The sequence below is a fragment of the Lupinus angustifolius genome, chromosome LG13 (genome assembly GCF_001865875.1).
Source record: "Lupinus angustifolius cultivar Tanjil chromosome LG13, LupAngTanjil_v1.0, whole genome shotgun sequence".
Classification (NCBI taxonomy): Eukaryota; Viridiplantae; Streptophyta; class Magnoliopsida; order Fabales; family Fabaceae; genus Lupinus; species Lupinus angustifolius.
In genome coordinates this window covers 507,433-520,749 of record NC_032021.1, presented here as the reverse complement: position 1 = coordinate 520,749, position 13,317 = coordinate 507,433, and the positions used below count along the sequence as shown (strand labels likewise).

General features: G+C 33.9%; 3 protein-coding genes across 4 annotated transcripts; 1 reads left to right on the top strand and 2 right to left on the bottom strand.

Moving 5' to 3' along the window:
- LOC109363387 (binding partner of ACD11 1-like) lies at positions 54-2,395 on the bottom strand. Its single transcript, XM_019609635.1, has 5 exons — positions 2,305-2,395; positions 1,634-1,737; positions 1,420-1,495; positions 1,172-1,258; positions 54-913 (listed from the first exon to the last, which is right to left on the bottom strand). Exons 1-5 carry the CDS (start codon positions 2,308-2,310, stop codon positions 293-295), a joined length of 894 nt encoding a protein of 297 aa, XP_019465180.1. The 5' UTR covers positions 2,311-2,395; the 3' UTR covers positions 54-292.
- LOC109363309 (histone acetyltransferase MCC1-like) lies at positions 3,517-6,973 on the top strand. 2 transcript variants are annotated; one of them, XM_019609530.1, is made up of 6 exons: positions 3,517-3,630; positions 4,254-4,477; positions 4,558-4,702; positions 5,803-5,902; positions 5,985-6,213; positions 6,635-6,973. In XM_019609530.1, exons 2-6 carry the CDS (start codon positions 4,371-4,373, stop codon positions 6,819-6,821), a joined length of 768 nt encoding a protein of 255 aa, XP_019465075.1. In that variant the 5' UTR covers positions 3,517-3,630; positions 4,254-4,370; the 3' UTR covers positions 6,822-6,973. The 2 variants fall into 2 exon arrangements, with proteins under 2 accessions (XP_019465075.1, XP_019465074.1); XM_019609529.1 differs by having other exon boundaries at positions 3,517-3,669.
- Positions 7,795-11,410, bottom strand: LOC109363429 (cation/H(+) antiporter 19-like). The gene is made up of 3 exons (XM_019609689.1): positions 11,204-11,410; positions 9,732-10,733; positions 7,795-9,256 (listed from the first exon to the last, which is right to left on the bottom strand). Exons 1-3 carry the CDS (start codon positions 11,408-11,410, stop codon positions 8,012-8,014), a joined length of 2,454 nt encoding a protein of 817 aa, XP_019465234.1. The 3' UTR covers positions 7,795-8,011.

Here is a 13,317-nt window from a genome sequence, read left to right as displayed (position 1 = left end):
TGATAACAGGTTTCAAAGTAGCATACCAGAAAGAAAAAAAACACTTCAAACAGTGACATGAATAACAACATACTGTAATTCCTCATAAAGCCTCTCATCTATTCTTATACAACTTATACTTTGTTAACAAATTAAAAATAAACAACAAAAGTAGCAAGCCATCAAATAAAAGGCACATATCCATGTTCTGTTTGTAGAGCAACAGTGTAGTTGTTCTACATATACCATCCAACTTATAGTAAATACTAGTAGTATATTTAATATAATAAGCTTTTACACAAATCCTTGCAAATCAAAGGATGAGACCTTGTGTTGTTGTTTCAGGATTGGAAGGCTTGTCAGGTTTGGTGTTCTGTTGAGATTCAGGTTTGGAGGGTTGATCAGGTGTGGTGGTCTTTTGAGGTTCAATGATGTTGGTTTGGACATGTCCTTGTTCTTCTGTCTTTCCTTGATTATTATTATTATCATGTGCTAAAACCTTCTCCTTAGTTTTCTGTCCCACCTCCTCAGCTGCCTTAGCAACCTTATTATATGCACCGGTGACCCATGTCGCCCCGGTCAAGATATAACGGTTCTTCATGATGGCTGATCCGGCATTACTTACCGTCTGCTCGGCGGCTGAAATTGCAATCTTAGTCTTCTCTGATACTTGAAATTTCTCATCCATTTCTTTTACTTTCTCATTCACCAAAGTTGTACCAGCACTGATTTTTTCAGTGAGACCAACCTTTTGGTCTAGAGAAACAACTTTTGCTGTTGCTGTGGAAGTAACATGGTGCCTTTCATCAAAGGATTCAGCATGTGTTAATGCATCTTTACCCAAAATAAAGCCCTTAGCTAGCAAGCTTGTTACAACATCCTCTGCCTTTCTCAAACCAGATTCACCAGTTTCAGCATTTTTGGTCTCTGTTGCCTGATCAGATTGAACTATAAAGTGTCAAATACATTTGTCAATAGAGAAATAGTTTAGGGTACACATTTACTGTCCCACAGTTTGTGACACTCCATGTGCCATAGACTTATGATTGGTCAGACAAAATATATTTAAGTTAAAATCTAAATATTAAGTATTTTTCTGACCAATCACAAGCTTATGGCACACAAACTATGGGACAACAGATGTGCTCCCGTTTAGTTTATGTTTAGGAAATTCAGGGAATAAATACTATACAGTTGGCAGTGTAGATGCAACAGATGCAGGCAGAGAATATTCTGGAGCCATTGCTATGGTTAAAGGCTGTCCAGCCACCACTGCTCCCTGGAAACACACCAAATAGATTCAACATCATAGAAGAGATTAGAAATGTAACATGATTTATAAAAAGACCAAATACACTTAATGGAACAAATCTGGTATTTGCAGAAAATTACATTTAATAACAACAAAATTGAACAAAAGGGATTAAGAAATGAATATACCGATAGAAGAACAGCAGTTTCAGCTCCCTCTGGATTACTGAAGGTAACATATGCAACTTGGGAACTTCCATTATCACTGAAAAAAGAGCTATTATTCTATGTACATGTTCCAGAAAAGAAAAGGAAATCCAAAAGCTAGTGAAAAGCAATATGTACCACCTAATTGTTATGATATAGCAAAAAAAAATGGGCAAGTAATTTGATATGAACAAACCTCTTCAATTCAATATAGTCAATTTTTCCAGGAAAGGTTAGAAATTCCTTCAAGTCTTGTTCAGTTGCACTTGAAGAGATGTTGCTCACTTTCACCGATCTTGTCTGTTAAACAAAGAAGCATCACACACACATCAACAATGTAAAAGTAATGCAAATGAAAGATGAATGATTCACTAATTGCGTATAAATATTTACGTGTCGGTACATACCTAGTACACTCTTTTCTTTTCATATTATGTTCATTTCATAAAAATTAAGCTATATATATATATAGAGGCATAGTTGCCCTTGTATCCTCTTTATTTCATGGATTGTCCTCACAAGTCTAACTGTTTGCATCAAAACAAATCGTTTTATCTCATTATGTTCAGTTTTCTATGTTCTACCCTTCCCAACAAAAAAATTCTAAACACATATTTCAACTTTTTCTGTATTTTAAGAACCAACCATTTCTAATTTTGCAGTTGATATGATCTAATAAATGAGAATGTTGAAACAAAAAAAACAGCATTAAATCTAATCATAAGAAACTCAGATATAAATTAATAACATGTTTAAAAAATTGATCATTTGATCTGAAATCTTTGCCTGATCTTTAACATTAGACTAGATATCCAAACACATATCCTAATGTGAATCATGAAAAACATGATGAAATTTGAAACTTACCGTCATTTGAAAAGCTGTGGTAGAGAAGAAGGAGAATTAGAAGATGTAGTTATGGTTATGGAATATGGAATAGTAGTTATTTACGTGTGAATATATGAATCAATCTTATATGAACATTTTACTTACTTTCTTCGGTTCCTTCTTTAATAATCAAACTATTTATTAGGTAAATTTAGCATATTGGAACGTGTTGATTAAGATTCATACGTGGCAGCTTTAACATTCATCTTAGAAATGACACATCCACAATCAATGCTATCCTACAACCTAATGCAACCTTTAACAACCGACAAACAAAATTTATGGTGTTGTTGGGTAATAAAATGTTACGACAAGCGCTACTCAAAAAAATAGTCTATTAGGTAGGAATGTTTCGTACCATATTCAATTTCAATTCTACTCAGTGGTCTTCTAGCATAAAATATATAGGTTTTATTTTATGTCCATACTTAATACAAAAAATAGAACATCAAAATATAGCTATTTTGTTTCCTCCATAATAAGCATCCAACTTCTTAAAGGATGAGCTATCCTACTTTTTTGTCCCTTATATCTCAATTCAATGGAAATTTGATGCATACTTAAAATTTTTTTTATAAAATATATAAAATAATATTTTTATGTAATTGATGGAATATGATTGACTTGAAATATGAAGACGAGAAGTTTTTGGAACATAAAATCTTGTTTCCCGACTTCATGATGTTGTATCCACACAAAGCAATGTAATGCCAAATTTGAAGCCTTTTATTGTGAAGACATTTTTAATAGTTATTTTATAGACTTAAAAAACTTTTACTCTTTTAAAATTAAAAAATCAAATAAAACTTATGGCTCGCATGATATTATTTTCAATATACCCTTTGAAGAAGAGAAAAATAAAAAAAAGTTAAAACAAATAATGAAAGCCAAACTTAGTGGTTTGTCCATCACCATATTAGTAAGTAACTAATTCATTTTAGGTTATATAATTATCATTTCTAACAAGTATCATTCATAAGAATCGAATCATTAATATTTTTATCTTTTTGTGAATTTATTTCGGTCTTACACGACTATACTGTAGAAATATGAAAAATAGCTGGGCCAGTTGTGTGTGAGAAGAAGCCCAAACTATGAACCAAAAAAGTCTGAACCCATCGATGTTTCTTTCTCTCTCCATCTTTTATCTTCTCAAATCTCAACAAAATGAAAACATAGCTAAATTATTATTAAATGTTTTTTTGTAAATAAATAAATAAATGATGATTGCGATATAGGTATTGAATCATCATTGCGATCCTCAATCTGATCTATAGTATCTGCTTCAATCTCTGTCTATTTCGAGTTTTACACTAATGGCGCCACCATTTCCCTCCAATTACAGTAACTCATTTATCACTTTTTCGTTTTCTCATTTTTATTTCATCCTAATTATAATAACCAATTACTCTTTTATTTATGCTTATATTCGATCCATGATTTTTACTTTTCACTTTGTTTTTTCCATAACAAAAAAACCTACCATTAGCTTCTTTACTCATACGAATTAAGTGCCTTTGACATTTATGTATGATTTTAAAATTTATGTGTCTAATAAAGTTTTTTATACTGTTAGCACATATTAAATCTTTTATGTATTTTTTCCGGTGCCGCAATCGCAATTTAAAACATTCCTGGACTTTTAGTAAAAATCTTTACTTGAAAGAGAAAGGAAAACTGAAAATCTGTTATTAGGAGAAGCTGAAAGCTTAATTTTTTAGCTTCTAATGAAAAAGCTTTTGTCAAATAAATACATTTAACAATCGGGTCCTAATTTTAGTCTCTGGTTGGTAGATATACGTGGAAAAGAAATCCCATTAATATTTAAGCTGAAATTGGCAAATGTACATTTGTTTTCTTTGTTATTTGAAGTGATGAACTATTTCAGAATATATGAAGTATCTGAAACTCCTGTTTGATATGTGCAGTAATATGAAGTATTCAATGGCATTGGTCATTGTTGTAGAGTAAATAGAAGTGCCATTACTTGCACGAATTTCCCAACTATATCAGATACTTATCGTGGATTAAGTTTAAAAAACTCGATGGTAAACCCAAAACTGTGTTGTCGGCCAAAAATCCACTACAGGTGTATAAGACCTTCTGACCTTGACATTTTAGAGCATATCCATGTCAAACTATTTCCTATCAGGTGAGGTCATGGTGATTTTTCATTGCTGTAAGTTTGAGCACTTGGAATTGTGTTTGCTTAAATATATTGTCAATTTGTAGGTATGAATCTGCTTTTTTCCAAGATGTGGTAAATGGACGCGACATTGTATCTTGGGGAGCTGTGGATGCTAGTCGGCCCGATGACCAAAGCGATGAGCTCATTGGATTTGTAACTGCACGGATTGTTCTTGCAAAAGAAAGCGAGGTCGGTGATCCTCTTTATCGCCTTTTCTCTCATTACTTAAGTAAGTTTATGGAAATGTTTTTTGTATATCATTGCTAGAACTTGAGATGGAAAGAGAGACTGTGATCTGTTGTTAGGTCTTCCGTTACTCTTTGGTAAGGCACCTTTCATATGCAATGGGTTTGGATGATTTAGTTGGTGACTTTGAAGGAAAGATGTTATGAAGCAAATTGTTGTTGGAGAACTTATCCAGGATGCATTAAATCAACTTTCTTAGATCGAAGATGATAAGCTTAAGTAAATGCCATGCTTATACATCAAGACCAAGTTGATGTTAAAGTTTCACACTTAAAGTGAACGATGTCTTTAATATATGTAGTCTGATTCAACAATCATTTTGATCCTTATAATATAACCTAGACTAACTTAAAACTTGATGTGATACTATGTTCACAGTCTGATTAAGTGGCCATCATATTTTATTAGTCTGGCACCAACTTTTGGACAATGGCTTACAATTAGGTTTGCAGAAAATCTGTACAAATGTCCTTAGGATATTAGTCTTTGAGTATTATTTACGTTAGAAAACTCAAGCTTAAGGAAAAAATTTAACCCGTAACTATAAAACCATTGATGCTGTATCAAATGGAATTTTGGGCAACAAAAAACCAACAAGAGAATAAAGTTAATGGAACAGAGATGGGAGTGTTATGTTGGTTGAGTGGACACATTAGAGAATATAGGATTATGAGTGAATTTTTTAGAGAGAAAGTTGAGGTAGCACTTATTTTTGAAAAGATGTAAGAATCATGTCTTATGTGGTTTGGGCACATGCGGAGAAGACATGTAGAATCCCAATAAGGATATAGTGGATCAAATAGAGCAGCACAATAGTTAGAGGTTGAGGAAGACCAAGAAAAATTATTAGTTAAACCATTAAGAAGGATTTTGATATAAATGATTTGTTTATGGACATGACTTATGATAAGACATTATGATGTTGTGTGATCCATGTAGGCACCTAGTCTGAAAAGGCTTAGTTGTTGTTGGTGGCCCTTCTTAAAGTACAAGTATTTGAGTGCTTATATTTTTTCTGATAATTGTGAATGTTATTCTTGCAGATAGTGGATATGCTTGGATATGATTCTTCCAAATCAGATCAAACTTTAGTTTACATTCTGACGCTGGGAGTAGTGGAATCATATAGAAATCATGGTATAGGTAGGAGACTCTTTCTGACCTTAATATTGTTGGAGTTCTCCATATGATATAATGGGTAGTCTAATGTATGCATTATATGCAGCTTCTTCTCTGATTAGGGAGGTCATAAAATACGCTTCAAGTATTCCTACCTGCCGAGCTGTTTACCTGCATGTAATTTCTTACAACAACCCAGCAATATTTTTGTACAAGAAAATGTCCTTCAAGTGTATAAGAAGGCTGCAGGGATTTTACTTAATCAATGGCCAACAATATGATTCATACTTATTCCTGTACTATGTCAACGGGGGAAGGTCTCCTTGTTCACCATTGTAAGTACAAATTACCCTTTATGTCTTTATTTGCTCATACTAGTTTTCCTGTTTTTAATGAACCATGTTTTTCATGTTATAGATAATGTAAAAGGTGTTGCACCATTACTCTCAAACGTGCATTTTAAAATGTTTTGGGCTCAAATCAGCCTGACATATTATTTTTCTAAGTAGATGCTAGATGCTAGATGCCTCTATAGACACTGCCATATTTTGTATGGTGCAATTGTCAAAATGATTATTGACTGATTTCAGAGTTGAAATTTTATGTTATGTATTATATGCTATGCCTTCTAACTTTTTTTATGGATTAACCTTTATATTACACATTGAGTGTGTATGGCACATGCATATCTTTATGCAGTTCCATTTATCAATGAAGAAATCATTTCAATTAATTTAATTTCCTTTGACATTTCAGAGAGCTTCTCGCCGCAATAGTAAGCTATATGAGGAGTGGCTTTAAGTCAGTGGCTGCAAAGCTGTGCAAGAGTGAAGACAGGAAGATCTCAAGATGGTCAATGTGTAAAGAGAGCCATTCTCTTGTATCAGGGTCACATAACAAGAGAAACCTATCAGTTGAGCGTGTCGGTTATGAGTGTGTTTAAATTTATTTTACAAATTTTCCCCATATTTCCTGTATAATTCATCCTCAATTTTCATTCCCTCCTGAAAGGTTATATTGAAAATAACACTTACAGTGACTACCAAAGTCCTAATAAAGTTTCACATTTCATGTTAGCAGGTGATACTGTTTGTGATTCTGTTGATCATTGTAACAAATTCTAGGAAGCTTAAATACAGTAGTTCATCTTTCACATAGAAATTATGGCTACCAAGGCCATGGCAAGGAATATTTAGCTTCATTAAGAGAAGTACTGGAACATAAACATAAATAAATTAGAGTATCATATTTGGTGTTTAAAATTTTTATGCACAGGCTAAACAAAGAACTACTATCAACTCAAGAATCTAATCTAAGTACCATGCAATTTTAGACTTTTGAATGTATTCCAATTTGTTTTTATGGTGTGAATATAAAAGTAGGGGCATTAAAAGGGTAGTGTTAACACTCCTTTCTCATACTTCTAATGTAATCACAAAATTTCCAAGCCTTTTTATTCACTGTTATAAATTTAATTTAGAACATTTTTTTTACTATTTTTATAAGAAAGAGGAATAACATTAGGGAATTGAAGGAATGAAGCAAAATAGATGACCCCTAGGAAAATATAGATCTAACCTCAACATTGATAATAAAGCCAAAATAATAATAGCAGAAATGATATCCATGATGAAAGGAAATTCTAAAATGTAAGTAATCACTCTCAGAGAAACCAGCTTATAATTTTAAAAGGGGTTGAGCTTATTCAAGTATGAAGTCTCACATTGGATATATGGGGAGAAGTGAAAGAGTTTATAAGTAGAAAAAACATATGAAACTAATGCCTTAAGGTTTTGGTTCAAGACGTAGTGTCTCACTTGTGCCTCTCCACTCTTCCCATACCCCAATTGTAGTTGCCTGATCGCAGTTTGGTCCAACAAAAGGAATGTCAAAAATCAATCAAACATATGTCATTACTTATGAGGTTTGAACTCCAGTGTACTCATGTATTTATACAATTAGATTTGACAACTTTATTAATACTTCTGTCTACTCTATCTCTGAATATGGGATATCTCATTACTCAATACACACACACTCACATCAAACCAAATTTAAGGTGGTGAATATGATATCTAATCCACTTATATGAAAAACATTTTCCATATGACATATGCTATCTCTCTATCAGCTCTATGTGTCATGCATTGATGTGTCTAACATATTTGTGAAATCAGAAGCCTCCATCACCAATGGGAAAATGTCTGTGGTGGGAACATATTGTTGAAACACTATAATTGATGCATGAGTGGAGAACTCAGAAGAAGCTAAGTAGCTTCCAACAGGACCAAGCTCAGGACAATCACTTCTTTCTACCAAAGGTGCTACATGTGGCATTCTACCTACCAAAATTACATTGCTCTTATTCTTTCCCACCAATGCTGTTACAATATCTTCTTTACTTTCAACCAACCTTTCCTCATACACTATAGACCCTTCACTCTTGGCAGATACACTTAGGAAGTCATGCCAAAATTGATCATCCTCTTGTTCATCTTCACTATGGTTATTGCCATCAGCTACTTTGGTTACCTTCCTGTCCTTGTTTACTGTTACGCCAACCAACTTGGCACCGAAGGCTAATGTTTTCCCGACTGGAGCGAGAAACTTAACAACTGTGAGCAAAACTCCAGGGTGCTCTGCCATTCTCATTCCATACGCAAGTGCTTCACGGTCATCACGCCCTCCAAAGAAGGGTACGACTACATTGTAGGATACGTCACTAGCTTGAACTTGGCTAATCCCTCCAAGGCCGCGATCAACCAAAATTCCCACTGAACAAGGTGCATGGCTAAGAACAAGTCCATTCATTGTATGGAAGGCTGGTCCTAATGACTCCATCGTGCCATCAAAACATTGATGTTTGGGGAATGGTAAGAGAATCAATGCTGCTCTCTTTTGGTGTGCACTAGTGCAAATGTCCTCATGAATGTTGTTAAGAGCAGAGATTGCTGTCATCGGACGAACATTCACGCTACTTAATTGTCCGTAAGCCTGAAATGCAATGACCATCTGATCCCCATACGGTTTTTTGTTCCAAAAGGGCAAGCCATTCTTGTGTGCCTTATGAACCATTGTGATGGCTGAAGGTCGCTCTGAGAGTTCCATCAAGTGCATTGCATATATGCATAGTTTTCCTTTCTTTCGAGTTCCTCGGGAAGACTCTATCAGGTTGACTAAGGTGGGAATGTTGCGAGTACTGTGGAAACAAGCTAGCACACGAAGTTCTGTATTGGGATCTTTTCGCTGAACTGTTTTGTGCTTGTAAGGTGCTCCCCTTCGAGCTGGTTTATACACTGCCATCACTATTGGTGTGGTGATGAAGGTGGTGAACAATGCCATTAGAACACAGATTGCAAACGACTGATCATTCAGTACCTTCATTTGCAAGAAATATGATTGATTAGCTGAAACTGAATTAATGGTCATAGTCATATTTACAAGGGAAATGATTATCATTCAAGTACAAGAATGGATCCTATAATGAAGAAAGATATTGACACAAATACTGTAGGATATAAAATTTGACATGACCCTACTTTGTTAGGGTGTTTTAGTCTATCTATTTGTTCCCATGTCCTTATCATATGAAAATCTCACAAAATGACCTTTTGATATACTTGCTTTTGTTAAGGACAAAACTTGTTATCATTCTACAAGGGTTTGTGGCATTATCCACCCAAAGAAATACAATATGTAGCAGTTGTTTCACATATTTTATAACAATTGTCACACATTATATTTTCATTGGTGAAATCAATTTTATATCCTTATTGGAAAAAAATATGTTAAGCACCTAGTTTCATTCTTTTGCTAATGAGCAATGAACATTTTACAAGTAGAAGGTTGATACCTTGCGATCTTTGCCGATGTTGAGAACAATGAGCTCCACCAAGCCCTTGGTGTTCATGAGAAATCCAAGGGCCAAGGCTTCTCTAACAGGCACCTTACATAACAATGACACACCAATTGTGCCAACAATCTTTCCAAAGCAAGCAGTGAATATAACAAGTACTAATAAACCCCAAGAAGTTGATCCACTTATAGTTGCTACATTAGTTTTCAACCCACTTGCAGCAAAATAGAGTGGCAAGAAAAGACCAGTTACAAGGTCCTCTATCTTCTCAGTTAACACCTCAGCAAAGGGACCATCCTTGGGCATAATTATTCCAATCACAAAAGCTCCAAAGAGTGCATGAATGCCAATGGTATCAGTGACAAAACTGCAAGCCAGGACAAGTGTCAAGGTGATGCATATGTAGATCTCCTTCACCGGTTCACCCTCAGGGGAATGCTTCGCCATTTGGCCAAGTAACGGCTTTATGGCAATGACAGCAAAGATGATAAAACCAGCACCACAAAGCAAGACCCAAAGAGAAATTATTGGTGATGTATCAGAGCCAGAGAGAGATATGGCAAGAGCAAGTAGTACCCATGCTGCAACATCATTGACAGCAGCAGCAGACATTGCTATGCGGCCTACATCGGTCGTGAGGAGTTTCAGCTCAGCTAGGATCCTAGCAAGGACAGGAAATGCAGTGATTGAGAGTGCAACACCCATGAAGACAAGGAATGGAATTGTATCAACACCTTTGGATATGGTGGCTTTGAAAGCAAATGAAGTGCCAATGCCAAGTGCAAAAGGGAATGTGATCCCAACACAGGCTATGCCTAAGGCCTTCGGACCAGTTTTGCGTATCGAAGGCATGTCTAGCTCAAGACCAACCAGAAACAAGAAGAATAAAAGGCCAATATTAGCCAGTGTTTCAAGAACTGTTAAACTTTTCTTAGGGAAAAATGTGTCCAAGAATTTTTGGCTTCTCCCAATTGCAGATGGCCCAAGTAGTATCCCTCCCTGCATTTCATTTTCAAAGCATTAGAACTTAAAATGAATATCATTGACCATGATCATGATTTGAAAGTTTTGATGAAATGAGTGAAAGCAAAACAATGATTCAGAAAAAAAACCCATCTCCAAAAATAATCAAACTTTCAATCATAAAAAAAAAATACATTCATTTGGACATGTAAAAGCATGGCTATTAAAATAGTAGAGACATGTTTTGTGAAGTAACTTATCATGTTGTGTATAAACCAGGACTTGGTGCATTGATATATCACTTTCTCTTTACATCCTTAATATGGGAACAACACTAGTAAATTGTCAATGATTTACATGTAAAAATGATGTGACATATATTTTTGTTTCATGAGGAAGAATGGCATGTGATTTTTTTGTTCTTTCATCATGAATAGAAAGTTTAAGATAAAACATTATGCTTAGTGTGAAAAGATGAATCATTGAATAAGAAAAAGAAAACTTACAATGATTTCTCCAATGACTCTGGGTTGTCTGAGAGGCTTGCAAATTAATGCAAGGAATCTGGTAAAGGTGACAACCAATATGATCTGAATAATCAACAATGGAAGTGCATAATGAAGTGGATTTTCATGTTGAAATGCTCCATTGGATGTGGCCTTCATTGGTGGTGGACATGTTTGAACAATAATAGAAGGATGAGAACTCTCCATTACTTAATATCTATTGATTCATAATATTACACTAAACACAATGTGCACACAGATAATCAGAGAAAGAGAGTTACCTTAGTTTATATAGTATTTTTTCTGGTGCTATATTAGTGTTGTTTATATATGATGTAAGGTTAGATAGAAAAAGGGAAACATGGTTGGTAATATTATTCTTATCTTTTTTTGCCAAGGAACTAATCATTTTGGTTCGTGATCCTTCCCAACAAGTATCCCTTATACGATTCAAACTTTCAACCTTGAGGATTCAATGAGGCCTTATGCTACTAAACCAACACTTGTTAGTAAATATGGTTGGTAATTGAAATAATGTATCATTCTCTTTGCTTGAGTGTGGCTAAACTGCATTCTAATATAGAAACAGCTAATCCTATATCTTTGCTCTAAATGTTAATCTTAAACTAGACTAGTTCCAAGACTCCTACTCCAATCAGATTTCATTCTAGAATTTATTTATTTAAAAAGTCAATTATATATACAATTTTAAATTTTTTGAAAAGAGAAAAGGATGCATGGACTGTAATAATTTTTTCCATTGTCACTTCATTATCTACAATTTATTTTTAATCATAATTCAATCAGATCATATTAATTTAATTGATTCCATTTGATTTTAAGTGTTTCCTATTTATGAGGGATAAGTTTAACAAGTCAACTACATCGTTAACTATATTAAATGTTTCCATTCGACTTTAAATGTTTACAAGTTATAAGGAAGAAATACTAAAAATGTCTGAATTAAATGCTACCGCCACATAAATCAATTATATTTTATACCAATTTTATGGATAGACTTCTCTGCCATGGTTTTTAATTAGGAATTTTATTATGTTTTTCAATTGAAAAATCATGGCTATGATAAGATGGTATCAATCTCTAAATTAAACTTCATCATAATCTTCCAATTTTGACAGAAACCCAATCATCCTATTATGCGATAGGTATAAATGGATTTAAGTATATCATAACTAATTCTAAAAAATCTAAAAAAATATAATTTTATATTCAACTTTAAACTTTAAAATCAATTTGATTTTTGGCTTTTCAAATATCACTTCTTTTAAGTATTTCAGTTTTTTAGTTTATTTATTTATTTAAAAGGGTGGTTTTACTCATTTTTTTCCTGCTACTTACTTGTTGATGATGCTAAGTTTTGCATCAACCTTGTTATTTGGGTAAGTGTCATAACATATGAAATCAAATGGTTTCAATCTACTATCAAACATTGATATAATGGTGTAAGGTCTCATTGGATTCTCAATGTCGAAATTCCTAGAAACGACACTTGTTGGAGGGACAGTCACGAACCTCAAAAGAGATCAGTTTCTTACCCAATGAGGTGAGAGAATACCTTGGTAATACCAAAAAATGGTTTAAATCTACTCATGTTATGTTTGTATGTTGGAATTTAAACTCACAAATAAACACTTAATCTTTTTTTATGTTTAGCTCATTATCAATTGTGTGGAGTGTGGAGAATATTACTTTCACATGAGATAATTCTGCATGCGTGTTGAATAACGTTGCTTGCACTTGTAAATTGCTCCCCTTAGAGCTGCTTTATAACAATGCCATTAGAACACAAATTGAAAATTACTGATCATTCACTACCTTCATCTGCAAGAAATATGATTGATTAGTTTCAAATTGAATCAATGACCATAATCATAATTTCATTGGAGTACAAGAATAGAACCTATAATGAAGAAAGATATTGACACAAACTCTAGGATATAAAAATTTGATATAACCCTAACTGGTTAGGGTGTTTTGGTCTATCTATATGTTCCCATGTCCTTATCATGTGAACATTTCACAAAATAATATTTTGATTGAGAACAATGAGGAACACCAAGCCCTTGGTGTTCATGAGAAATCCAAGGGCCAAG

Bases quoted from the DNA above. Each gene is read 5' to 3' on its own strand.
- LOC109363387 (XM_019609635.1), bottom strand. The intron at 1,496-1,633 runs GTTTGTTCATAT...CTCTTTTTTCAG, and splicing joins GACTATATTGAATTGAAGAG to TGATAATGGAAGTTCCCAAG. The intron at 1,259-1,419 runs GTATATTCATTT...GTGTGTTTCCAG, and splicing joins AAACTGCTGTTCTTCTATCG to GGAGCAGTGGTGGCTGGACA.
- LOC109363309 (XM_019609530.1), top strand. From the start codon at position 4,371: ATGGTAAACCCAAAACTGTGTTGTCGGCCAAAAATCCACTACAGGTGT. The intron at 5,903-5,984 runs GTAGGAGACTCT...CATTATATGCAG, and splicing joins ATATAGAAATCATGGTATAG to CTTCTTCTCTGATTAGGGAG. The intron at 6,214-6,634 runs GTAAGTACAAAT...TTGACATTTCAG, and splicing joins AGGTCTCCTTGTTCACCATT to AGAGCTTCTCGCCGCAATAG.
- LOC109363429 (XM_019609689.1), bottom strand. From the start codon at position 11,410: ATGGAGAGTTCTCATCCTTCTATTATTGTTCAAACATGTCCACCACCA. The intron at 10,734-11,203 runs GTAAGTTTTCTT...AATGAAATGCAG, and splicing joins GAGTCATTGGAGAAATCATT to GGAGGGATACTACTTGGGCC. The intron at 9,257-9,731 runs GTATCAACCTTC...TTGCAAATGAAG, and splicing joins ACATCGGCAAAGATCGCAAG to GTACTGAATGATCAGTCGTT.